The sequence below is a fragment of the Bufo bufo genome, chromosome 2 (genome assembly GCF_905171765.1).
Source record: "Bufo bufo chromosome 2, aBufBuf1.1, whole genome shotgun sequence".
NCBI lineage: Eukaryota > Metazoa > Chordata > Amphibia > Anura > Bufonidae > Bufo > Bufo bufo.
In genome coordinates this window covers 23099142-23124684 of record NC_053390.1, presented here as the reverse complement: position 1 = coordinate 23124684, position 25543 = coordinate 23099142, and the positions used below count along the sequence as shown (strand labels likewise).

The 25543-nt window shown below is 44.4% G+C and overlaps 1 protein-coding gene and 2 long non-coding RNA genes across 4 annotated transcripts in view; all 3 read right to left on the bottom strand.

Moving 5' to 3' along the window:
* The window catches only part of LOC120990661 (zinc finger protein 585A-like), a 93995-nt gene that overhangs the window by 43851 nt on the left and 24601 nt on the right, over positions 1 to 25543 (bottom strand). The window contains exon 3 of the mRNA XM_040419573.1: positions 22982 to 23073. Within this exon, the coding sequence (XP_040275507.1) occupies positions 22982 to 23073 (92 nt within the window). The remainder of the gene's footprint in view (positions 1 to 22981; positions 23074 to 25543) is intronic.
* On the bottom strand, positions 861 to 25543 carry LOC120991213. Of its 2 annotated transcripts, none has more exons than XR_005776566.1 (3): positions 25490 to 25543; positions 22982 to 23073; positions 861 to 887 (listed from the first exon to the last, which is right to left on the bottom strand). It is a non-coding gene; the product is annotated as an uncharacterized LOC120991213 (long non-coding RNA). The 2 variants fall into 2 exon arrangements; XR_005776565.1 differs by lacking the exon at positions 861 to 887 and adding an exon at positions 22794 to 22845.
* Positions 6640 to 13050, bottom strand: LOC120991195. Its single transcript, XR_005776548.1, has 3 exons — positions 12904 to 13050; positions 11234 to 11238; positions 6640 to 6651 (listed from the first exon to the last, which is right to left on the bottom strand). It is a non-coding gene; the product is annotated as an uncharacterized LOC120991195 (long non-coding RNA).

Here is a 25543-nt window from a genome sequence, read left to right as displayed (position 1 = left end):
TCCAGCAGGAACTAGAGGTATATAGTAAGTCATGTATTTTCAAGACACTTCTGGCTTTGGTTCAAAAAGCAGCATCAAAACTGAATGTGTGATTCCAGCCATTTAAAGTTTTCTATAACACAAAGTTCAGGATTCTGGTCTACATCTAATTTTATTACCCAAATCTAGCTAAAAATCGTGAAAAACCCAACAAGCCTGTCTTCTGACAACATATTTGACATTTCTATGCCAAGTGGGCATCACACTAATACAATAAGTTAACGTAACAGGATCTATCACGACATTCCTCATCACAAACTGCATTCATTATTAAATCAATCTCTTAGACCTGATGGACATGGTGGTTTTACTAGTAAAATCTATACTATAATGCCCACCTATGGATTACCTGACAAGCTCTTTTTAATGTACCTCCTCCTCTGCTGCTGATATCTCACACTGCAAAACCATTTTAACCATTATGAATTTTTTTTTAATAATCCATACATCTTTGCAAAGCCTCAATGCACAATCAGTACATGAAGGTCACTGGCGGCATGTAATTCCTGCACGAGGTACATATAACTCATCATGATATCACAGACACAAAAGCTGTGCCTGCATAATCCCCAGTGATCACTGTCAGCTGGATAAGAGGAAACACTACATGATGTGATGGGGACATCTCCAATCAAAGAGCAGCGCAGCAGCCGGTGATCAGATTCTCCTCCTGCCCTGAAGGCACCAAGGGCAGAATCTGAAGTCACTTTCTCCATTCATGATTCCATACCTGTGGTGACATCTCCTGGAATGTCCTCCTCCTCACTCTTACACGGGGGATCGCCCATCATCCTCTCTTCTTCATCCTCTACTTTAATAATAGTCAGATCTTCCCCCTGATTTGTCATCTGTAACAATTCAGTACAATACAGCGGACAGGTGGGAAATCTAACAGATACACATGAGAGACCCCACAATCTATGACCCCTCTATGACTGCAGGACCCCCCTATATAGATGTGCATAGGGCTCAGCTCCATCTACCTGAGGGTTCTCCAGGACCTTCTCCTCTGGACAGTCCTGGGAATACAGAGGACGGGGACATCTCTCTGGTGGATTTCTCCTCCTGGATCCATCTGTGGAGACACAAGCACACAGTGACTGAATACATGGCCTCCTGTAGATCTGTCTATAGATCAGACTCTTCTCTCAGCTCCTTCACTTCTAGGTTTATATATGGGGGGAAATAACAATATTCTCTCTGTCACCACCTATGCCGAGGTCTCAGCACCTAGCAGGCCACAGGCCCAAAGTATCCTCTGGTCTATGAGAGCAAATTACGGGCAGTGGGATGATGGCTGCTTTTCCACAATAGTACATTTTGAGGATGAGCATACAGGTATATATGGCTGGGGGGAGTGAATCCTTTTATGAGCCTTCTACAGCACCAGAGGACACCTCTGCTTTTGAGGTAAATTTCAAAAGATAGAATCCACATCAAAGTACAAGGCTCACTAATGACTAGTGCGCGGAGGAGAAGACTATCTGGTCTGATCCCACAGAAGAGCTACTGAAGAACAAACTGCTGACAACATTACTGCCGACAATGATGGAAAAGGAGAGACAGACGACAGATCCTCCTATCATCTTCCGTAGGAACTGGGTTAGGCAAGAGATGAAGAGCTCAACAATCATCTACTGCATCAAAAAGGGGCATCTGCACCGAGACCATCACCCAACAGCTCCTGGAGAAGAATTACTTTAGCAGGAAGCCACCGGAGATCCTTCAGGTGAATGGAACCCATCAATATGTCTGACTTACAAGGAAAATTCAGGGACTTAACGTCATGTGTAAAGAGTCTAACCTTTGGTGGTCCTCCATTACATGTCACTGCACACACGTGTATACACTGCACATGACGGCTCTTACCTTGTGATATAAGAGGCTGGTGCTCCTCCATTACATGTCACTGCACACACGTGTATACACTGCACATGACGGCTCTTACCTTGTGATATAAGAGGCTGGTGCTCCTCCATTACATGTCACTGCACACACATGTACACACTGCACATGACGGGTCTTACCTTGTGATATAAGAGGCTGGTGCTCCTCCATTACATGTCACTGCACACACGTGTATACACTGCACATGACGGCTCTTACCTTGTGATATAAGAGGCTGGTGCTCCTCCATTACATGTCACTGCACACACATGTACACACTGCACATGACGGGTCTTACCTTGTGATATAAGAGGCTGGTGCTCCTCCATTACATGTCACTGCACACACGTGTATACACTGCACATGACGGCTCTTACCTTGTGATATAAGAGGCTGGTGCTCCTCCATTACATGTCACTGCACACACGTGTATACACTGCACATAAAGGGCCTTACCTTGTGATATAAGAGACTGGTGCTCCTCCATTACATGTCACTGCACAGACGTGTATACACTGCACATGACGGCTCTTACCTTGTGATATAAGAGGCTGGTGCTCCTCCATTACACATCACTGCACACACGTGTATACACTGCACATGACGGCTCTTACCCTGTGATATAAGAGGCTGGTGCTCCTCCATTACACATCACTGCACACACGTGTATACACTGCACATGACGGCTCTTACCCTGTGATATAAGAGGCTGGTGCTCCTCCATTACATGTCACTGCACACACGTGTATACACTGCACATGACAGGTCTTACCTTGTGATATAAGAGGCTGGTGCTCCTCCATTACATGTCACTGCACACACGTGTATACACTGCACATGACGGCTCTTACCTTGTGATATAAGAGGCTGGTGCTCCTCCATTACATGTCACTGCACACACGTGTATACACTGCACATGACGGCTCTTACCTTGTGATATAAGAGGCTGGTGCTCCTCCATTACATGTCACTGCACACACGTGTATACACTGCACATGACGGCTCTTACCTTGTGATATAAGAGGCTGGTGCTCCTCCATTACATGTCACTGCACACACGTGTATACACTGCACATGACGGCTCTTACCTTGTGATATAAGAGGCTGGTGCTCCTCCATTACATGTCACTGCACACACGTGTATACACTGCACATGACGGGTCTTACCTTGTAATATAAGAGGCTGGTGCTCCTCCATTACATGTCACTGCACACACGTGTATACACTGCACATGACGGCTCTTACCTTGTGATATAAGAGGCTGGTGCTCCTCCATTACATGTCACTGCACACACGTGTATACGCTGCACATGACGGCTCTTACCTTGTGATATAAGAGGCTGGTGCTCCTCCATCATGGCCTCCTTGTACAGATCCTTGTGTCCTTCTATATACTCCCACTCCTCCATGGAGAAATAGACAGTGACATCCTGACACCTTATAGGAACCTGACAACACAATGACACCGTCATCATCCAGACCCCTCCAGTGCTGTTACTGGAGAATTTCCCAGCATTCCCAGCAGTGTCACCTCTCCAGTCAGCAGCTCCATCATCTTGTGGGTGAGTTCTAGGATCTTCTGCTCATGTATCAGGGGGTGAGGGGGAGGCTCTGTGATGGGGGGAGGGGTCCTGCTCCGCCCTCCTGACTCCTGGAGATGGATGATGGGAGTCACACAGTCCCCCGATGTCTTCTTCACTATTGTGTACTCCTGTGGATGGAGAGAGACACTTAGGGTATAAACCCTTCAGGGGCCATGTGCTCTCCTCCGGCCCTTTCCTCCTGGTACAACGTGCCTACTTACCTTCTCATGGGTCCTACAACATGACTATTGGTCACATGACACAGGACTCACCATATTGGGGGCTGATCTTCAGGTTCTCCGTCACTTGGAAGGTCTGGAGGCCGTTCTCCAGGACCCTGGACTCTTCCTATCACTTCCTATGATGGATTCTCCTTCCCGATGTCTGACTTGTTACAGAATACAATAAAGAGGAGAGAAATCTAGAAAAGTTTACCTCTCCGCTCAGCAGGGAGATGATCTCCAAGGTGAGGTCTAATATTCTTCTGCTGATGTCCTTCCTGTCCATCCTTGGTGGCTCATTCAGGAGAAGGCTCGTATTGCTGGTTTTCTTCATGACGTCTACAAAAAAACAGGAATAAAGGTTAATCAGTGAGTCCCATGTCCCCGATAATGAGGCCGAGAAAAAGTACAACTCATCCCGCAAAACTCAGACCCTCATAAAGCTGCACTGACGGGAAAAGCCTGAGCTCCGGGTGTATCTAAGCTCCTGGCAGTGCAGTGTGTGTCTAAGCTCCTGGTGGTGAAAACCTCATTCACATGGAGCAGATTCTCTCATCCAGCAATGAATGGTGACAACCCCCACTACTACTACTCCCATCATATTCCCACTACTCCTCCCCCCATCATACTAAGCTGAGGAGAGGAGAAGGATTCCTTGTGTGTAATGGAGGAGAATCTCCAGAGGTGACATGTCTGAGCTCTCCACCACACTGTCTCCTCACAGCTCATCTTACCTGCAGGCTGGAGGAATGGCTGATACCAGAGAGAACAAGAGCCCTGACTACCGACCAGGACCTGCCCAGTATCTGCTGCACTGCCAGAGCTGAAGGACCTGGCGTGACGTCACTGTCATGTGATCCGTGCAGGGGGCGGGGCTGAGCAGTGGGGAGAGGAGGTGATAAAGGACTTGGGATGATGTCACCATCATGTGATCAGTGCAGGGGGCGGGACTAGGTTGGTGAGTCACTAATCACATGACAGTGATATCATCACAGGTCCTTTAGCTCTCACAGTACATTTTAAATTGAAGGGGCTTTTAAAGGGAGTCTGTCACCACATTTGATGCATATTCGACCGATCAAATAGCGTTATATGTGCCACCCAGAACTTACAAACGGTACCTTTGTTGTATCTAACAGAGTTTTCTTTTAGATGAAAATGTACTTTTAAGATTCTGTAAATGCGCCCTCTCAAGTGCCCGGGGCGGCGTCTCAATCCTCCGAGCCCCAGGCAGCACCTCCTCAACGGCTGATAACGCCGCCGTCCGCGTGCCTCTGCCCGCCCGTTTACTTCCCTCCTCTGTCCTTTTCCACTACGGCTGCGCGGTCAAATTCGTAGCGGGCGCATGCGCAATGCGATGCCCGCTCCTGGTAGGGCATTGCAATACCTACTGCGTATGCGCCGGCTGAACGGCGCGAAATCAGCAGGAAGGAGGCGGCGCGCCAGCCACAGGGAGCACAGGAGAAGAAGAGGAGAGCCGAGCAGCCGTCTCAGCGATCAGCTGTCCGGAGGGTGCGCAGTGTTGACAGGTAAGTTTAGAAGCTTCAGACCGGCAAACCTAACTCCTGGGGGCTCCTTTCTTTGGCAACTTATCTATTTGAAACCACCTTTGGGGGCCACTATTTGACTATATTTTTTAGTTATTCTAAAGGGAAAATATATTTTAAAAAAAACAATATATATATATATGTACCTCTTGCAATACATTAGAGGTGGGTGGCCAACCTACTTTGTTGGGATGGTTGAAAACCCATAGATATAATGACATAGGTAGAGAGAGATATATATGGGTGCCACTCTTGTTTTATTGGGGGAGGGGGGGAATTCCTGGCTATAGAGAAGACAGAGATAGATCTATCTATCATTGGGGGCAATTTTTATTTGTTGTTGTTTGGGGAGTGTATTGAAATAACAGATTATATATATATATTATTGGGGTGGGGGAATGAAAAGAAAGATAGATAGATCTATCATTGGGGGCCACTCTTAATTTTTTTTTTTTTTTGGGTGTGTGGGGGGTCATTTAAAAGACAGAGATATAGATATATGACCACTCTTAATGAGGGGGGGGGGGGGGGAAAAAAAAAAAATAGAGATAGAAATTTATATATATATATATTAATATATAGAAGGGGGCTGGGGGTTTTATTGAATAGAGACAGATATAATGAGACATATATATATATCTGTGGGGTCCACTCTGCTTTTATTGGGGGTGTGTTATTGAATAGACACAGATATAATGAGGTATATATCACCGAGGGCCACTCTTCTTTTTTAGGTTGGTTGGGGGGTTTGAGATTGAGTGTGTATATATATATATAGACCTCATATATATCTGTGGTTGTAACTCTGTGGGCACACCAGCTCTTTAGGGGTTTGCAGGCTGGCTCAATTACACACACAATAGCACTTATAGTTATTTTGCATCTTAATTTATAATTTTTTTAAAAATTTTATTTTCTAATTATGTTTTAAAGATTATTGCACCATTAGCCAACCTTATTTTTTTTTTTTACAGGCATGAAATTAATATTTAAATCGCCCTACGTTCAACTCTAATTTTACGAGACACTCTCACAAATGAAATGGTAAGTTTACAGTGTAACTTTGCAGTCTAAAAAACGCACTGCACTTATATAATAAACAAAAGTTTTTCTATATATTCCTTTCTAAATTACATTTATTCTATGGATTTTCAAAATAGGACCCAATACCAATAAAATATAGACAATAATAATGTCTATTCACTGAATTCTTTTATACCTTGACTTTGTTTGACAGCATCTTTATAAATAGAATAATAAATTATTAATCTAACACTTTTTAGCTCTAAATATTTATTTTAATGTTTTCAATTTTTTTTTTTATATTTTGTTATAGGATGTACCGCAAAATGACACAAATGGTAATATCGTTTCTGGATTAGAACAACTTGAACAATATCAATTAGAGGGAATTTATTCAGAAAATTAGTTAATAAAATTTCATCAAGGTATCCGATAGTACCGGTATCTTAGAAAAATATTAATGTTTTTTTTTTTTTTTGACTGTCAAACAAATGATGGTTTCTGACAACGGTGAGGTAGTGTTACAAATATCGACAGATGATTCTAGCATTGTTGTGTCTACTAACTATACAGTATTAGGCTGTTACATCGATGATGATTCGCTAAATCTAGTGGTAAGTTTATGAATTAGAATTATTGTGTAATTATCAATGTACTCAGGTTTATACATTATTCATTTTTTATCAACTTCAATTACTAGAACTTGTTTGAAAACCAAGACGAAGCGGAACAAACAATTGAAACTTATACAAACATTGTTCCTTCACCAGCTACAAGTCAGTCAATAAATGAACAGATTGCAACTGAAAGCTGTGATGATCCAGAGGCAATTAGCCCGCACATTTTTGAGTTGGAATTCTTTAATGTAAATAGCAGACAGTCAACACATCTAGACATTATAGACCAGGGGTGGCCAAACTTTTTGGCTTGTGTGCCGCAATGGGTTCATAAATTGGACCCGGTGGCCGGACCGAGAGTAGATGGGGCATTTGTGTAAATTTAAATAAATTAAATGTAAATTTCGTAACAACACACTTTATGGGGGATCTGTGGATGACACTGTTATGGGGGATCTGTGGATGACATTGTTATGGGGGATCTGTGGATGACACTGTTATGGGGGATCTGTGGATGGCGCTGTTATGGGGGATCTGTGGATGGCGCTGTTATGGGGGATCTGTGGATGACATTGTTATGGGGGATCTGTGGAGGACGCACTGTTATGGGGGATCTGTGGATGACACTGTTATGGGGGATCTGTGGATGACATTGTTATGGGGGATCTGTGGATGACACTGTTATGGGGGATCTGTGGATGGCGCTGTTATGGGGGATCTGTGGATGACATTGTTATGGGGGATCTGTGGAGGACGCACTGTTATGGGGGATCTGTGGATGACACTGTTATGGGGGATCTGTGGATGACACTGTTATGGGGGATCTGTGGATGACACTGTTATGGGGGATCTGTGGATGACACTGTTATGGGGGATCTGTGGATGACACTGTTATGGGGGATCTGTGGATGTCACATTGTTATGGGGGATCTGTGGATGACATTGTTATGGGGGATCTGTGGAGGACGCACTGTTATGGGGGGATCTGTGGAGGACGCACTGTTATGGGGGGATCTGTGGATGACGCACTGTTATGGGGGGATTTGTGGAGGACACACTGTTATGGGGGGATTTGTGGAGGACACATATATAGCATCTTATGCTATGTATGTGTCATCCACATATCCCCCATTACAGTGCCATCCACAGCCCCACATTAGGGCCATCCACAGATCCACATTAGTGCCATCCAGTGTCCCAACACTGCAGTGTGAGGGGGCGGGGACGCTTGCGGCGGCCGGTGCAGTCTGACTCTGCTCTCATACACCGGCCCCGCTGCTCATATACAAAATTCATGTAAAGCATGAACTTTACCATCGCTCCATCCTCCATGGGCCTCCTGTCCCTCAGGCCTGTTCCGCCGACTTGATGAAGGCAGGAGGCGGGAGCGATGCTAAACTCAAGCTCACCGGAGTCTGCACCACTATACCGGCTACACACAAAATCCAGGGCGTGCAGGCCAAGCATACATGTCGGTTACATCTTGGGTGCAGTTATGGCACCAAAAAATATTAGTAAGCAAGGTGGAACCGACATGTATGCTTGGCCTGCACTCCCTGGATTTTATGTGGCTGTCATGGCCCATAACAGGTAGAATTTAGTGTTAGGACCACTCATAGAGGCGGCCTTGGCGCGGCGATTGGCTTAATTACTTTTTGATCAAAAACGTACACAGATGCCTCTGTTAACTTCTAGGTAGAGTGCTGGTTGCATAGTGCTGTTGCACTTTTTTGTTTGTATGTATAATTTGACACGGCTACGTGCACCTGCATACAGGGACGGTGCTGACTGACCCCCTTTTTTTTGCATAGTTCCTTGACTATGCCCATGCATGCCATTATCTTGTGTTGAATTAATTCCTCCTCCTGTGTCTGACAGCAAGCCACTGCTATTTGCCTTTCTTGGCCGTGACTTGCGCATTGCGGTACTTTTGATTTCTTGTCCTGAGCAGACGCATTCCAGACGATGCCATTGCCAACAGTCGGCATACGTTAAATAATACATTTTACCCTTTTGTTACGGAACCAACAAAAATAAAACTATGTATTTCATCTCCTAAGCTTAACCCCCAAAAAATTCTTTGTTGTCCAGATATGTTGATGTAGTACACAGAAATTCAAAAAAAAAATTTTTTTTTTTTTTAAATCCGACAGATGAACATTCTGATGGCTCAGTTAAGGATTAAATATTGTGCATGACAGTTGCAAGACACTGAAAGCTTTCGGAGTAATCCACTACTTTCAGAAAACACACAGTATAATGTTTTTCCTAGAGATGAAGAACAGGAAAATCGAATTGGAAATCGGAATTGGTGCACCTGTACTAATTGTCCTGAAATGCAAACAAACATAGAGTGTATTTGCTGTTACGAGGTTGACAATGCCCAGGAATTCATAATGGATTCTAATTGCATCATTAGGCATGAGTTTTTCCATATTTTCTGTCAACGGGAGGATACCGTCAATGTTGTTTTGAGAACCATAGGTGAAGTAAGATTACCACCTGCACAGAAGGACATGAACAGGTATATAGTACTAATAAATAGTCCTCCACTATCAGCTATTTTGGGTACTGGTATAGCTTGATCCACAACTGTTCTCTCGTACCACTGCAATTATTTACTAGTAATTAAATTTTTTTTTCACACAGACAACGCCGCAAAACAGCGTATCAAACGTTTACTGCATGGGTACACGGTTACCTAGGTGTAGGCAATAGAAGACCAATCCCTGCCTGTGTAGTTGATAAAGTTCGAAGTGCCTTTCCAGACCCTGATCTTGAGTATATGGGTTTTAAGTTTGCCCAAGACAGACCGGCAGAATTTATGGCATTGGAGTAGTTATGTTTTCTTTGTTATTCAAATCAGCTTTACAAATCAAGTTAGGGCCCTTTCACATCTGCGTTGGGCGCGTTCGTTGCCGGACATGCCGCCGGATCAGTCACAACGCAACTGACCTAAAAGCATATGAAGACTGATAAGTCTTCAATATGATTTCAATGTTACCAAGGCAGCCAGGACGCTCCTATAGTCCCGACTGCCATGGAAAAGCTGCGGGGAGAATCTACTTACCATCCCTGCGGCGGTGCTACTCGATGACGTCACCGGGTAGCTATGTCTCATGTAGCAATGCACCGTACAGATCTATGGCGCATTGCTCTATGAGATGTAGGAATCCTGTTGACGTCATCGAGGAGCGCCGCCGCAGGTATTGTAAGTAGCTTCTCCCCGACTCCACGCAGCTTTTCCATGGCAGCCTGCAGTATAGTAACGTCCTGGCTGCCATGGTAACCATTCACAAAAGCTAAACGTCGTATCCGGCGATGCGCCGAAACGACATTTAGCTTTCATACGGATCCAGATTAATGCTCTTCAATAGGCATTAATTCTGGATCCGCCCTTCCGGCATGCCTTCAGTATTTTGGGCCGGAACAAATTCCGCAGCATGCTGCAGATTTTGCACAGTCCAAAAAACGTGCCAGGACTGGATGGAAGACATCCTGATGCATCCTGAACAGATTTCTATCCATTTAGATAATCATGATCAGTTTTTTTCCGTCCAAGAGCACAGCCGACGGAGCTCTAGGACGTAAGAGGAAAACGCAGATGTGAAAGTGGCTTTAAATATTTCTCTACCACAAAGTTAAATATTTCTCTACACTTTTTCTGAATGGTTACCATGGTTGCCAGGACGCTAAAGTCCTGTTTGCCATGGTAAAGTGTAGTGGGGAGCGTGGGAGCAGTATACTCACCGCCCGTGCGGCTCCCGGGGCGCTTCAGAGTGACGTCAGGGCGTCATCCAGGCGCATGGGGCGCTCTGATGTCATTCTGGAGCGCCCCGTGAGCCGCACGGACGGTAAGTATACTGCTCCCCCGCTCCCCACTACTACTATGGCAACCAGGACTTTAATAGCGTCCTGGCTGCCATAGTAACACTGAACGCATTTTGAAGACTGATCCGTCTTCAAATGCTTTCAGTTTACTTGCGGTGTTACGGATCCGGCGGGCACTTCCGGCAAATAGAGTACACGACGGATCCGGACAACGCAAGTGTGAAAGAGATCCCCCTGCACTTACTATTATCCCCGGGCGCCGCTCCGTTCTCCCGTTATAGCCTCCGGTATATTCATAGTTAGGCTCCACCCAGGGGAACCTGCCGGCGTCTCTTTCTCCCATGCTGTAGCGCTGGCCAGAATTTGTGTGAATTTTTTTTTTTTTTGTAGGTGCTTTTTCGGATAAAAAAGTTGAAATATAGTACTTTTAGGTACTTTCCAGTGCAATATAATTAAAAAACTGACTAACGTTAATTAAAAGAACTATGTCTGTTCAATTTTGTTACTGTTTAAAGGTTATAAAGAATAAACCTTAATAATATCAAGTTGACTCTCGTTGTTTTGTACACCAATCTATTATAATACTAATGAGTAGTTTGAGAAAATGAAAACAAGACAAGAAAGTACTGTATTTTTATAAACTTTATTAAGTGTAAGAAACTGTTTACCTATTGTACCTTGATCGTTAATACACATTATTCAAACCACATAAATTTATATTTATTACATAGAGTTCTTTAGGAGGGTGGGCAATTTTATCTTTCTTAGGCCTCATTCAGACGACCGTATGTGTTTTGCGTTCCGCAAATTGCGGTTTTGCAAAACACGGATACCGGCCCGTGTGCGTTCCGCAATTTTCAGAACGCACATGGCCGCAACTATCATAGAAAATGCCTATTCTTGTCCTCAACTGCGGACAAGAATAGGACATGCTCTATATTTTTTGAGGGGCCGCATCTTTTGCGGCCCCATTGAAATGAATAGGTCCGCACCTGTTCCGCAAAATTGCGGGACGGGTGCGGATCCGTACATACGGTGGTGTGAATGGGCCCTTAATGCAACAAAGACCCTACAATTATGCCTAATCTAACTGCTATATTAATTATTAACATAGTTGACCATTGGACATAATGTACTACAATTGGAGGATATTGACTGTATACCATTCTATCCATGACCACAAAGTAGCACTCCAGCTGTTTTCAAACTCCGACTCCGAGCATGCTCCATTCATGCCCAGTATGGCCTTATGCAGACGACAGTGAAAAATGGCCGTGTGACGGCCCTCTAGGTAACGGCCGTCAAACGGCCATTTTTAGCACCAATGTAAGTCTAGCGGCCAGTGAATAGCGTCCATCCAAAAACAGGACTTGTCCTATTTCTGACCGTTTCCACGGCCGTGCGGACCCATTGAAATCAATGGGACGGTTTTTAACGGCCTATTGACAGTAAGGCACCAGTCTCACGGACGTTAAAAACGTGTAGACAGGCCATGAATGGCGGCCCCGCCGCCCCTATAGAGTATATATGTTGAACCTAGTAGCACGAAACTTCAATATCGCGGTACAGTCTCCCTCAGAGCAAGTATTGGGTGCCTTCATACGCCCGCCTTCCTTGTTCATTCATAAAGTGTGCCGAGCAGGCAGGCAGGAATTGAGGCGCACTCTCAGTTCCTCCATGCACCTCAGGTCCCGCCAGACTGATCCAACCACTTTATGAATGAACAAGGCAGGCGGGGCGGTTGGCGCATTAAGGCACTGAATACTTGCTCTGAGGGAGACTGTGCATCAATACTTAAAGAGGACCTTTCACCAGAATAAAACATCTAAACTAACTATACAGACGTGTAGAGCGGCGCCCAGGGATCTCCCTGCACTTACTGTTATACCTGGGCACCGCTTCCGTTCGCCCGGTATAGCCTCCGGTATCTTCATAGTTAGGCTCCACCCAGGGGAACCTGACGCTGTCTCTTTCTCCTATGCTGTAGCGCTGGCCAATCGCAGCGCTCAGCTCATAGCCTGAGTTTTTTTTTCTCTCAGGCTATGAGCTGAGCGCTGCAATTGGCCAGCGCTACAGCATGGGAGAAAGAGACGCCGGCAGGTTCCCCTGGGTGGAGCCTAACTATGAAGATACCGGAGGCTATAACGGGAGAACTATCACGATCGGCGTGACTATGACATACGTGACACAGAGGGAGGGAACGAGGAAGGCCCTGCCCAAGTGAGAGGGAAGGTGGTAACCCTTGACTCACCTTGCGGCTGGCACCTGGCTGCCCTGACGTCCCTAGACGGGTTCCTCACCCGTACGCCGATCACGTGCCTAAAACCCTGGCTTTCCCTGAGCTGAGCCCTAGATAGTGAACAGGGCGGTGGGAACACTAGTCCGCACCACTAGCTCTAAAGGAAAACACCAAGGGGAGGACAAACAATACAGACTCAACATATAATCCCAGGTGGGCGACAACAGGAGACAACAAGAAGCCCAACAGGGATCCGGAGGGTAGCACTCTGGAACGACAACCAGGATTCACAACTCCAGTTGGTCAGTATAGAAGTCCAGGCAGGAAGCTCTATAACTGGCAACTAGAGAAGTGTGAGGGGAGAATATAAGGAGGTTGGGAGTGGCAGACAAGAAACAGCTGAGGAGGAGAAGCTACGGATCCCTGAGTGAGACAAAAAGGATAACAAGGCAAACACAGAAAACAATCACTAAGAAACAACGTGATCTTTAGATATAGAGCGCGCAGCCACCCGCTGCGACTTCCTGACCCCGGGTATAACGGAGTCAGACGTGGCTCTTGATACCCTCGTGACAAGAACGGAGCGGCGCCCAGGTATAACAGTAAGTGCAGGGGGATCCCTGGGCGCCGCTCTACACGTCTGTATAATTAGTTTAGATGTTTTATTCTGGTAAAAGGTCCTCTTTAAGTAAGTTTGGGCTACTAGGTTTTAACTACATAATTTTTAGGGGCTGCAGTTGTCCCTGACCCCTTTGCGGACACTGAGGATGTCATAATGGTGGATTTGTGGAGTACACTAATCAGGGATATGTGGAGGACCCTGTTATGGGGATCTGTGAGTAACACTTATATAGCATAAAATGCTACTATATATGTTTCACCCACAGATCCCCCCATGAGAGTGTCGCCCACAGATCATGGGAGTCAGATGGGTGGGTCTAGAAATAAGTGGGCTTTTTGAAGACGGGCACTAAGTCCACTAGCATCACACTAATTTCCCACATGGACACTGTTGATGTTAAATTTTTTAGGCTTTGTTTTTTTTCCTTAAATTTTTTTTAGATCAGAAGAACCCTCACTACCATAACTGCTAAAACTGTAGTTAATAATTATTAATCTAATGTAGAAATTAAATTGATACGATTATTTTATAGCTATACTAAACTGTAGTGAACTATGTAGTTTACCTATATATTATCAAACTAATCATATATTTAAGTAATTTTTGTGATATTCTGAATTTTTTTAATATATTTTTGGAGTTTAAACAAAAATGTAATAATAAATCTTGGTTTTTAACTGCCTCCGGACCGCCTAATTCAGGATCGCGTTCCGGAGGCGGCAGCTCCAGGCAGAGTCACGCATCTATGTGTCATCTCGCGAGACGCGAGATTTCCTGTGAACGAGCGCACACAGGCGCGCGCGTTCACAGGATCGGAAGGTAAGCGAGTGGATCTCCAGCCTGCCAGCGGCGATCATTCGCTGGCAGGACAAGTTTTAGCATTAGGAAGTGCGGGTAGCGCAATAAAGTGTACCATTTTGCTAAACCTGTCTATTACTACCAAAATAACTGTTTTACCCGCAGACAACGGTAAGTCAGTGATGAAATCCATAGACAGATGTGTCCATGGCCTATTGGGGATAAAAAGAGGCAATAAAGACCCTGCTGGACGTGTATGAGAGACTTTCGCGCGTGCACAAGTAGAGCAAGTAGACACGAAATCTATTACATCCTGACGCAACCTTGGCCACCAAAAACGACGAGATAATAGCTCCAAGGTTGCTTTACTACCCGGGTGCCCAGCAAGTGCCGAATTATGATGTTCTTTTAATAATTCAAGACGCAGGTTTAACGGTACAAACAATTTCTCTGAGGGGCAAGAGGCCGGGGCGTCCCCCTGAGCCTCTAACACCTTTCCCTCTAGAACAGAGTGTACAGCAGAGACAACCACTCCTCTTTGTAAAATAGGTACCGGATCACTAGCATTACTCCCTCCAGGAAAACTACGAGATAACGCGTCTGCCTTGGTATTTTTTGCCCCAGGACGATAGGTGATTACAAAGTTAAATCTGGTAAAGAATAGCGACCACCTAGCTTGTCTAGGGGTGAGACGCTTAGCCGATTCTAGGTACAGAAGGTTTTTGTGATCCGTAATCACCGTGACAGGGTGGATTGCTCCCTCTAAGAAGTGACGCCACTCTTCAAGCGCCAGCTTAATCGCCAACAGTTCCCTATTTCCAGCATCATAGTTCTTCTCTGCAGAAGATAATTTTTTGGAAAAGAAAGCGCAAGGGCGCCATTTGCCAGGAGACGGACCCTGAGATAATACAGCCCCCACTCCCACCTCTGACGCATCTACCTCAACAATAAAAGGCTGGGAGACATCAGGTTGAATTAGAACAGGTGCCGAGGTAAACCTCTCCTTTAGAGAGGAAAATGCATTTTTAGCGGCGTCAGACCATTTAGAAAAATCAGTCCCCTTCCTAGTCATGTCGGTAAGGGGTTTAACGATCACTGAATAATTTTTAATGAACTTTCTATAGAAATTTGCGAAACCCAAAAACCGTTGTAGGGCTTTAAGGTTCTCAGGAAGCTCCCAATCTAAAATTGCCTGGACCTTCCCAGGATCCATACGGAAACCTGAAGCAGATAATAGATATCCCAGGAACTGTATTTCCTGAACGGCGAAGACACATTTTTCAATTTTCGCATATAATTTATTCGTCCGTAGGACCTGCAGTACTTGCCTGACATGCACCTCATGTGTTTTCAGATCAGCCGAATAAATTAAGATATCATCTAGGTATATGACTACAAACCTGCCGATGAGATGACTAAAAATATCATTAACGAAATGTTGGAAGACAGCAGGGGCATTGGTCAGACCGAAAGGCATAACTAGATTTTCATAATGCCCCTCAGGGGTGTTAAAGGCTGTCTTCCACTCATCCCCTTCCTTGATACGAATCAGATTGTAGGCCCCCCTAAGATCAAGTTTGGAGAACCACCTAGCACCCGCAATCTGATTAAAAAGGTCAGGAATGAGAGGAAGAGGGTATGGGTCTCGGATGGTTATCCGGTTTAGCTCACGGAAATCTAGGCAAGGACGCAGGCCCCCATCTTTCTTTTTAACAAAGAAAAACCCTGCAGCCACGGGTGAAGAAGAGGGTCTGATGTGTCCCTTAGCCAGACTCTCGGAGATATAATCTTTCATGGCTTGTCTCTCGGGACCCGAAAGATTATACAACCTGGACTTGGGTAATTTTGCACCGGGAATCAGGTTAACCGGGCAATCATAAGGACGATGAGGTGGTAGCTTCTGACAACCCTTTTCATAAAAAACGTCCTCAAAGTCCGAAATAAATGTAGGTAGGGAAGTTATGGAGGCGATTAAGCAATTGTTATTTAAGCAATTCTCTCTGCAATGCTCACTCCACTCCAATATCTCCCTGGCCTGCCAATCCACCACTGGATTGTGCGCTACCAACCAGGGAAGACCCAATACCACAGGAGAGGGAAGGCCCTCCAGAACGTAACATGAAAGACACTCATTATGGTGGTCCCCTACCCGAAGGTGTAAATTATGAACAATGTGGGTGAGGTTTCTCTGAGACAGAGGAGCAGAATCTATAGCGAATACGGGAATAGGTCTCTGCAGCGTACGGAGAGACAAACCCATAGTGCGGGCAAAATGGGTATCTATCAAATTTACCCCTGCTCCACTGTCTAGAAAAAAAGAAATAGACTCCGTCTTAACACCAAAAACAATAACCGCTGGTAACACAAATTGAGATGTTCGTATGGAGGAAACGTATACCCCCCGGCTGACATCCTCCGCACAGCCTGGGGTTAGTAGTTTTCCGACGGTCTTTTGTTTTTGAGAACGGAGGGACAGACATTAATGAAATGACCCTTCCCCCCACAGAAAAAACAAGCCCCCCCCTACGGCGAACCTCAGGAGGACGGACCTGAGGAGAAGTTCCGCCTAGCTGCATAGGCTCATCTAAGTCAGTACAGACTAACTGTTGCTTGGGAGGGGTAACCAATTGCTCAGGAATTTTCGATCTCTCCCTAAGACGTCTATCTATTCTGATAGAGAGGGACATAACAGCATCAAGGGAAAGGGGGGTCTCATACAGCGCCAGTGCATCCTTAACCCTTTCAGATAACCCAGAGCAGAACTGACTCCTGAGAGCCGGGTCGTTCCACTGAGTATCCGTAGCCCACCTACGGAACTCTGAGCAATATTCCTCTGCTGACCGATCACCCTGTAAGAGTCTCCGTAACTTCGACTCAGCCAGTGCGACTCGGTCAGGGTCATCATATATGAGACCCAAAGCCCCAAAAAATCCCTCCACTGACCGGAGAGCCTGGGAACCAGGGGGCAACGAGAACGCCCAGGATTGCGGGTCCCCCTGAAGCAGGGAAATGACAATCCCTACCCGCTGTTCTTCATTACCTGAGGAGTAAGGGCGCAACTTAAAATATAATTTGCAGGCCTCACGGAACGTCGCAAATTTGTCCCTTCCCCCAGAAAATCTGTCAGGAAGAACAACCTTGGGTTGCTGCTGTTGTTGGAGGACAGACGCCTTCAATCCTGCCACCTCCAAAGACAGGCCATGAAGCTGTTTTGCCAAGGCAGCAATAGGATCCATATTGGATTCTAAGTAGAGAAAAAAAAAAACAACAAAAAAAATGTTTTATTTTTATTTTCTCAAAAAGTAAGGGCCAGTTATAATATCACGATCGGCGTGACTATCACATACGTGACACAGAGGGAGGGAAAGAGGAAGGCCCTGCCCAAGTGAGAGGGAAGGTGGTGACCCCTGACTCACCTTGCGGCTGGCACCTGGCTGCCCTGACGTCCCTAGACGGGTTCCTCACCCGTACGCCGATCACGTGCCTAAAACCCTGGCTTTCCCTGAGCTGAGCCCTAGATAGTGAACAGGGCGGTGGGAACACTAGTCCGCACCACTAGCTCTAAAGGAAAACACCAAGGGGAGGACAGACAATACAGACTCAACATATAATCCCAGGTGGGCGACAACAGGAGACAACAAGAGGTCCAACAGGGATCCGGAGGGTAGCACTCTGGAACGACAACCAGGATTCACAACTCCAGTGGGTCAGTATAGATGTCCAGGCAGGAAGCTCTATAACTGGCAACTAGAGAAGTGTGAGGGGAGAATATAAGGAGGTTGGGAGTGGCAGACAAGAAACAGCTGAGGAGGAGAAGCTACGGATCCCTGAGTGAGACAAAAAGGATAGCAAGGCAAACACAGAAAACAATCACTAAGAAACAACGTGATCTTTAGATATAGAGCGCGCAGCCACCCGCTGCGACTTCCTGACCCCGGGTATAACGGAGTCAGACGTGGCTCTTGATACCCTCGTGACAGTAGGTCAGAAGTGTAAAAAGTGGCCTGGTCATTAAGGGTGTTTAAGCTAGGGGGGCTGAGGTGGTTAAAGAAAGATTTGTAGTTTTAGAACGTAAGTTCCTACTTAACTGTCCTAATAATGTTTTACTACCTATATAATAAATTTTTAAAACTGTATAAAAAATGTAATCAATTTTTTTTATATATTATTTTGAATTTTTTAAATTTAAATAAACCTTTTTTCTTAAACAGTATTCAGTTTAACACAATTAATGAAAAAAAAAATTAAGATAATATTAGAAAGTACAGGTTCACTAGCACATCCAGTAACCTAGAAAAAAAAAAAAGAAAATTAGAACATATTAAATAATTTATTAAGATTAAATAAATTTAAATTTATAAGAATTTACCTTGATCAAAAACCAGCACGGTAACTAGGTGCACATGCGAAAGGTCTAGTGTATAATACAGTCTAGTGAATTGAAAACAGCATTGTTCTGCAATAACATCCTGAGAAGATCCCCGTAGCCCAAAACTAAAAGTGAAAACTGCTGAAATTCTTGGGTCTAGAGAGGACATTCTTGGAACCAGAGAAAGAAACAACAAAAATTATTTCATAAATGAAACGCTTTATTATTAAACATTCATGGAGGACACTTCAGGGCGATGCTACATAACATTATGTGCAATATAATGAAAACAGCAGAGTTGTTCTATTATGATTTCAGACATATCTGAAATGTGGGGTCCACCTCTTGGATCTGCACCTATCTTTAGAATGGGGGGGGGGGGGGGTGGCCTGATCTTGTCCTATTGGCCACTATATCAAAGACCCAAGCTGCATGATCTGGTCTGGCTTAAAAAAAAACTGCCAAATTTCCTGCCCTACTGTTTCTGGAATGTCCATGAAATTGAATGGAAGTTATGGGCTGCAGACTGCTGATAGAAACCCGAATTCAGTGTTTAGTACACTGCAGACAGAAGATGGAAGCCGGCTCATGTATCTCCCCGATGCACTCGCTAACTAATCAGCCACTGGAGACATAGGGGAGAGAAGCACTGCCACTGCTCACCGCAGCCAGTGTGAATATAGTTGGGGACAAGCACTGCGACAGACCACAGGGACAGATATGTGTACAGCCATGCCCAGATCCAGCAGCAGCAGCCAAAACAGATTGCTGAACATGATGGAAGATTATTCAACCACTGCACCAACCAGATGCAATCAGCAAACTGATAGACACCAACTGAACAACCAGGTTTAGTTGTATCTGTGCTGTGCCCTTTCCTCAGCACCTACCCTGACCCCATGGCCTTCTGAGTAGACAGAGTAGACGAGCCGCAGGAATACCGTACTGCTGCAGCTACTACTGCCACCAACGCCACAACTGCTACACCAACACAACCGCAAATCTCCTGCCTTGTCTGTCAGATTTCATACTGTACTGCTGCAGTTACTACTGCCACCAATGCCACTACTGCTACTCCTACACAGGCGCAAATCTTCTGCCTTGTCTGTCAGATTTCATACTGTACCGCTGCACTTACTACTGCCACCATTGCCACTACTGCTACTCCTACATAGCCGCAAATCTCCTGCCTTGTGTGTCATGTTTTATACTGTACATCTGCCACTGAAACTACTACTACACCTGCTGCTATTACTTCTACTCCCTGCACAGCTGCAGATCTCCTACTTTGTCAGGTTAATATTGTACTGCTCCCATTTCTACTGCCCCTACACAGCTGCACATCTCCTGCCTTGTCCGTCAGGTTCAGTACAATACTGCTGCTGCTCTCCAAAAAGTGAGCATTCTTGAAATTCTTGTTCAGAACAAGCCATTGCTTCTGACACCACCCTGAGTGTAAACACTGCCAGATATACACCCCATTGGAGAGATGTTTTGGATGATTTTTATTATTTTAAAAAGCATAACAAAGCTAAAAGTGCAATGTGTTGTTAAACAGTTTGCCTATTACCACCGGCCACCATCTGTTTATCCATATCTATATATTTCACTGCCACTTTAAGATTGCCAATGCTGCCTTGACGTTAAAGCCCTACAAGACTTCAGAATGTCATCCACAATTTATTAGGGCAATCTGAGTACTGTCACTTTGGTTTGAATTTATTTGTACCCAAATGGAATCTGCTGATTTCAGAAATTTGCTCCTGCGTGACTTCTCTGATGTGTGACAAGATCTGTTTTTTGTGCAAAACATTTCCCACATTCTGAACATGAATAAGGCTTCTTTCCTATGTGAAATCTCTGATGTTTAACAAGATTAGATTTTTGTGTAAAACATTTCCCACATTCTGAACACAAATACGGCTTCTCTCCTGTGTGACTTCTTTTATGTCTAACAAGACCTGATGTATCTGTAAAACATTTCCCACATTCTGAACATGAATATGGCTTCTCTCCTGTGTGAAATCTCTGATGGGTAACAAGTTCTGATTTCCGTGTAAAACATTTCCCACATTCTGAACACAAATATGGCTTCTCTCCTGTGTGACTTCTCTCATGCTTAACAATATCTGATTTTTGTGCAAAACATTTCCCACATTCTGAACATGAATATGGCTTCTTTCCTGTGTGAAATCTCTGATGTGTAACAAGATTAGTTTTTTGTGTAAAAGATTTCCCACATTCTGAACACATGTATGGCTTCTCTCCTGTGTGACTTCTCTCATGCTTAACAAGATCAGATTTTTGTGTAAAACATTTCCCACATTCTGAACATGAATATGGCTTCTTTCCTGTGTGACTTCGCTCATGATTAACAAGATATGTTTTTTGTGTAAAACATTTCCCACATTCTGAACACGAAAACGGCTTCTCTCCTGTATGACTTCTCTCATGCCTAACAAGATCTGATTTTTGTGTAAAACATTTCCCACATTCTGAACATGAATATGGCTTCTCTCCTGTGTGACTTCTCTTATGTCTAACAAGACCTGATTGATCTTTAAAACATTTCCCACATTTTGAACATGAATATGGCTTCTCTCCTGTGTGATTTCTCTCATGTATAACTAGATTTAATTTATTTGTAAAACATTTCCCACATTCTAAACATGAATATGGTTTCTCTCCTGTGTGAATTCTCTCATGTATAACAAGATTTGATTTGATTTTAAAGCCTTTCCCACATTCTGAACACTTAAACATCTCTCCTGTGTGGCATTTTTTATGTCTAACAAGATGTGTTTTATCTGTAAAGAACTCCCCACATTCTGAACAGGAGTATGGCTTCTCCCCGGTGCGAATTCTTTTATATGTAGAAAGACTTGATCTTTTTGTGAACTCTTTACCACAGTGAAACATTTCACCCTCTTTCTGGTCAAGAGAAGGTTCCTCATGATTAGGATGATTACATGTATTGTGAAGTCCTGGATGTACATTAATATTTTCTCCTGAAGAGCGCTGCATATCTTCATCTTCTACTTTATAATTTGGTGACAACAAATTTCCTTCAGAATTTGTACTGGGATTTTCTGCTAAGATAAAAAATTAAATTTGTGGCGTTTTTAATAATCTAGAGTAGACAAATTTATAGATTTCCTATTAGGCTAGAAGTGTATCCAGCAGGAACTAGAGGTATATAGTAAGTCATGTATTTTCAAGACACTTCTGGCTTTGGTTCAAAAAGCAGCACCATAACTCAATGTGTGATTCCAGCCATTTAAAGTTTTCTATAACATAAAGTTCAGGATTCTGGTCTACATCTAATTTTATTACCCAAATCTAGCTAAAAATGCCAGTGAAAAACCCAACAAGCCTGTCTTCTGACAACATATTTGACATTTATATGCCAAGTGGGCATAACACTAATACAATAAGTTAACGTAACAGGATCTATCATGACATTCCTCATCACAAACTGCATTCACTATTAAATCAATCTCTTAGACCTGATGGACCTGGTGGTTTTACTAGTAAAATCCATACTATAATGCCCACCTATGGATTACCTGACAAGCTCTTTTTAATGTACCTCCTCCTCTGCTGCTGCTATCTCACACTGCAAAACCCTTTTAACCATTATGAAAAAAATTAAATAATCCATACATCTTTGCAAAGCCTCAATGCACAATGACAGTACATGTAGGTCACTGGCGGCATGTAATTCCTGCACGAGGTTCATATAACTCATCATGATATCACAGACACAAAAGCTGTGCCTGCATAATCCCCAGTGATCACTGTCAGCTGAATAAGGGGAAGACTACATGATGTGATAGGGACATCTCCAATCAAAGAGCAGCATAGCAGCCGGTGATCAGATTCTCCTCCTGCCCTGAAGGCACCAAGGGCAGAATTTGAAGTCACTTTCTCCATTCATGATTCCATACCTGTGGTGACATCTCCTGGAATGTCCTCCTCCTCCTCACTCTTACACGGGGGATCGCCCATCATCCTCTCTTCTTCATCCTCTACTTTAATATCAGTCAGATTTTCCCCCTGATTTGTCATCTGTAACAATTCAATACAGTACAGCAGACAGGTGGGAAATCTAAAAGATCCACATGAGAGACCCCCACAATCTATGACCCCTCTATGACTGCAGGACCCCCCTATATAGATGTGTATAAAGCTCAGCTCCATCTACCTGAGGAGTCTCCGGGACCTTCTCCGCTGGACAGTCCTGGGAATACAGAGGATGGGGACATATCTCTGGTGGTCTTCTCCTCCTGGATCCATCTGTGGAGACACAAGCACACAGTGACTGAATACATGGCATCCTGTAGATCTGTCTATAGATCAGACTCTTCTCTCAGCTCCTTCACTTCTAGGTTTATATATCAGGGGGAAATAACAATATTCTGTCTCTCACCACCTATGCCGAGGTCTCAGCACCTAGCAGGCCACAGGCCCAAAAGTATCCTATGGTCTATGAGAGCAAATGGCGGGCAGTGGGACGATGGCTCCTTTTCCACAATAGTACAGTCGTGGCCATAAGTTTTGAGAATTACATAAATATTGGAAATTTGAAAAGTTGCTGCTGAGGTTTTTATAATAGCAATTTGCATATACTCCAGAATGTTATGAAGAGTGATCAGATGAATTGCATAGTCCTTCTTTGCCGAGAAAATTAACTTAATCCCAAAAAAACCTTTCCACTGCATTTCATTGCTGTCATTAAAGGACCTGCTGAGATCATTTCAGTAATCGTCTTGATAACTCAGGTGAGAATGTTGACGGGCACAAGGCTGGAGATCCTTATGTCAGGCTGATTAGGTTAAAATGGCAGACTTGACATGTTAAAAGGAGGGTGATGCTTGAAATCATGTTCTTCCTTTGTTAACCATGGTGACCTGCAAAGAAACGCGTGCAGCCATCATTGCGTTGCATAAAAATGGCTTCCCAGGCAAGGATATTGTGGCTACTAAGATTGCACCTCAATCAACAATTTATAGGATCATCAAGAACTTCAAGGAAAGAGGTTCAATTCTTGTTAAGAAGGCTTCAGGGCGTCCAAGAAAGTCCAGCAAGCGCCAGGATCATCTCCTAAAGAGAATTCAGCTGCGGGATCGGAGGGCCACCAGTGCAGAGCTTGCTCAGGAATGGCAGCAGGCAGGTGTGAGCGCATCTGCACGCACAGTGAGGTGAAGACTTTTGGAAGATGGCCTGGTGTCAAGAAGGCCAGCAAAGAAGCCACTTCTCTCAAAAAAAAACATCAGGGACAGATTGATCTTCTGCAGAAAGTTTGGTGAATGGACTGCTGAGGACTGTGGCAAAGTCATATTCTCCGATGAAGCCTCTTTCCGATTGTTTGGGGCATCTGGAAAAAGGCTTGTCCGGAGAAGAAAAGGTGAGCGCTACCATCAGTCCTGTGTCATGCCAACAGTAAAGCATCCTGAGACCATTCATGTGTGGGGTTGCTTCTCATCCAAGGGCTCACTCACAATTTTGCCCAAAAACACAGCCATGAATAAAGAATGGTACCAAAACACCCTCCAACAGCAACTTCTTCCAACAATCCAACAACAGTTTGGTGAAGAACAATGCATTTTCCAGCACGATGGAGCACCGTGCCATAAGGCAAAAGTGATAACTAAGTGGCTCGGGGACCAAAACGTTGACATTTTGGGTCCATGGCCTGGAAACTCCCCAGATCTTAATCCCATTGAGAACTTGTGGTCAATCCTCAAGAGGCTGGTGGACAAACAAAAACCCACTAATTCTGACAAACTCCAAGAAGTGATTATGAAAGAATGGGTTGCTATCAGTCAGGAATTGGCCCAGAAGTTGATTGAGAGCATGCCCAGTCGAATTGCAGAGGTCCTGAAAAAGAAGGGCCAACGCTGCTAATACTGACTCTTTGCATAAATGTCATGTAATTGTCGATAAAAGCCTTTGAAACGTATGAAGTGCGTGTAATTATATTTCACTACATCACAGAAACAACTGAAACAAAGATCTAAAAGCAGTTTAGCAGCAAACTTTGTGAAAACTAATATTTGTGTCATTCTCAAAACTTTTGGCCACGACTGTACATTTTAAGAATGAGCATACAGATATATATGGCTGGGGGGAGTGAATCCTTTTAAGAGCCTTCTGCAGCACCAGAGGACACCTCTGCTTTTGAGGTAAATTTCAAGAGATAGAATCCACATCAAAGTACAAGGCTCACGAATGACTAGTGCGCGGAGGAGAAGACTATCTGGTCTGATCCCACAGAAGAGCTACTCAAGAACAAACTGCTGACAACATTACTGCCGACAATGACGGAAAAGGAGAGACAGACAACAGATCCTCCTATCATCTTCCGTAGGAACTGGGTTAGGCAAGAGATGAAGAGCTCAACAATTATCTACTGCATCAAAAAGCGGCATCTGCACCGAGAAATCCCCCAACAGCTCCTGGAGGAAAATTACTTAAGCAGGAAGCCACCGGAGATCCTTCAGGTGAATGGAGCCCATCAATATGTCTGACTTACAAGGAAAATTCAGGGACTTAACGTCATGTGTAAAGAGTCTAACTTTCAGTGCTCCTCCATTACATGTCACTGCACACACGTGTATACACTGCACATGACGGCTCTTACCCTGTGATATAAGAGGCTGGTGGTCCCCCATTACATGTCACTGCACACACTGCACATGACACCTCTTACCTTGTGATATAAGAGGCTGGTGCTCCTCCATCATGGCCTCCTCGTACAGATCCT